This window comes from Pteropus alecto, unplaced genomic scaffold (assembly GCF_000325575.1).
Source record: "Pteropus alecto unplaced genomic scaffold, ASM32557v1 scaffold90, whole genome shotgun sequence".
Classification (NCBI taxonomy): domain Eukaryota; kingdom Metazoa; phylum Chordata; class Mammalia; order Chiroptera; family Pteropodidae; genus Pteropus; species Pteropus alecto.
In genome coordinates, this window is record NW_006429894.1 from 391,984 (window position 1) to 394,144 (window position 2,161).

General features: G+C 69.3%; 1 protein-coding gene across 1 annotated transcript in view; it reads left to right on the plus strand.

Moving 5' to 3' along the window:
- Nucleotides 1-2,161, plus strand: part of TNNT2 (troponin T2, cardiac type) — an 8,585-nt gene that overhangs the window by 5,420 nt on the left and 1,004 nt on the right. The window contains exons 9-12 of the mRNA XM_006904442.2: nucleotides 331-441; nucleotides 989-994; nucleotides 1,472-1,581; nucleotides 2,028-2,124. Of these exons, the coding sequence (XP_006904504.1) occupies nucleotides 331-441; nucleotides 989-994; nucleotides 1,472-1,581; nucleotides 2,028-2,124 (324 nt within the window). The remainder of the gene's footprint in view (nucleotides 1-330; nucleotides 442-988; nucleotides 995-1,471; nucleotides 1,582-2,027; nucleotides 2,125-2,161) is intronic.

Sequence of the window (2,161 nt, forward strand, 5' to 3'; positions counted from 1 at the left end):
GCCGGGCCCCCTCGGGTGGGACGGCACGGGCCTGGGCTGACGCACAGTGGACGAGGCAGAAAGGTCCAGCCCTCGCGAGCTCGGGACCGAAGAGACTCTCCACCCTGTCCCTTACCCAGCACGGCTCCTGGGAGGCCAAGGGCCCGTGGCCCGACGCCCTGCCAAGCAGCAGGCCTCCTGGGGGACCTCCGGGCCTGAGGCGTGCCGGGCCCCAACTGTCCTTCATCATTCGCTCTTCACTGACAAAGCTCCTTGCAGCCGCGGGGACTCCCCGCCCCCATCCACAGGCCACCAGCGCCTGCCCCTCACCTGCTCCCCCCACACCCCCAGGAGGAGAGGGCCAGGCGGGAGGAGGAGGAGAGCCGGCGGAGGGCGGAGGACGAGGCCCGCAAGAAGAAGGCGCTGTCCAACATGATGCACTTCGGGGGCTACATCCAGAAGGTGAGCGGGCACGGGCGTCGCTGCGGCAGGGACCCTGGGTTGGCCCCAGGAGGGACCGCCCCGCTGCGGTGGGCGGCGACATTGCGGTGCCGTGCTGGGCTGTGAGCAGGCCGGACACCCCCCCGCTGGCCGGCAGCGGGCTGAGCTCCCGGGACGCTGGGTGCAGCTGGCACAGGCCTGGCGGAGACAGGCAGGAGGCGGCTGCGGCTGGGCCTCAGTTTCCCCCTTTGCAAACGGGATTAGCATGGCCGCCCGCCTGCGTGGAGGTCGGGTGAGCCCACAGACGTGAGGTGGCTTATTCCCGGGGCCACTCTTGGTCCCTAACTTTTCCGTCCCACTCCTGCTGGACACTTCGCTGTTGGGGGCGGATGGGGCATCAAATGGACTTTGCAAAGTCCCCACAGTGGCCGGCCTTGCTGCCGCCCAGACTCAGGGACTAGCGAGCGAGGTCTGGGTCCCCTCCTGCTCCCTGTGACTCTCTGCCCCCTTCTCTCTGTCCCTGTCACCTTCTCCGTCTTTCTCTCTGGGCCGTGTCCTGGCTTAGCAGGCGCAGGTGGGTACGAACCTCCTCCGGGTTTGGGACCTCCCTGGGAGGGGAGGCGGGGGACTGAGGCCGAGGAAGAGGGGCCAAAATACCCCCGGGCTGTGCCTCGGTTTCCCCGGGAATCGGCGGGGAGGGGGTGGGGTGGGCGTTGCGGGAGGGGAGGCGCTGTATCTGGTGTCCGCAGCCTTGCCCACGCCCCACGGTTTCAGGAGGGCTGGGGGACGGGCGGGGGGTGCTCTAGCCCAGTGGTCCCCGACGTTTTTGGCACCAGGGGCCGGTGCCCCTCTGCGAATCTAACACCCGGTGGTCTGAGGCGGAGCCGAGGCGCTGATGCCGGCGCTGGGAGCGGCCGCAGATGCAGCCGGAGCTTCGCTGGCTCGCCCGCCGCTCACCTCCAGCCGTGCGGCCCGGTTCCTGACAGGTTTGCGGCCTGGGGGTTGGGGTCCCCTGCTCTAGCCAACTCCCCCTGCTCGCTGTCCACTCCAGACGGAGCGGAGAAGCGGGAAGAGGCAGACAGAGCGGGAAAAGAAGAAGAAGATTCTGGCCGAGAGGCGGAAGGTGCTGGCCATCGACCACCTCGGTGAAGACCAGCTGAGGTGGGGCCGGGGCGCATCGTGGCCGCCGCCACCAGGGGGCGGTGCCGCCTCGCACATTCTGCGGGGCGGGGGTGGGGCGGGAGGTGAGCGCCCGCAGGTGCAGCCAGCTCCCACCTGGCTTTGCGGGTAGAGCAGCGTCTCAGCCCTCTGGCTTCACCTTGCCCCCTGCACGCAGGTGTGGGAATGGGGTTGACCTAGATGCTCTCCAGGGCTGCAGGCCTCCTCCCTGTCCTCCGGGTCCTGGCAGCCCCGGTGTCAGGTCCTGAGCCCTGGGCACTGCCATCTGGGCCCCGTGCTGAGCAGTGCCGGGCCGGGGGGCCCTCAGCAGGTGGGCAGGTGGGAAAGAGGGCTGGGGCCCCTGGAGGCTGGGCCAGGATCAGGATGGAGGCAGATGGGCCCGTCCTCCTTGCCCGCTGTCCCCCGAATCTCCGCTGTGGCCTGTGCAGGGAGAAGGCCAAGGAGCTGTGGCAGAGCATCTACAACCTGGAGGCGGAGAAGTTCGACCTGCAGGAGAAGTTCAAGCAGCAGAAATACGAAGTGAGCGGCCCCCGCGCCCCTCCCGCCCCCCTGTGGCCCCCGC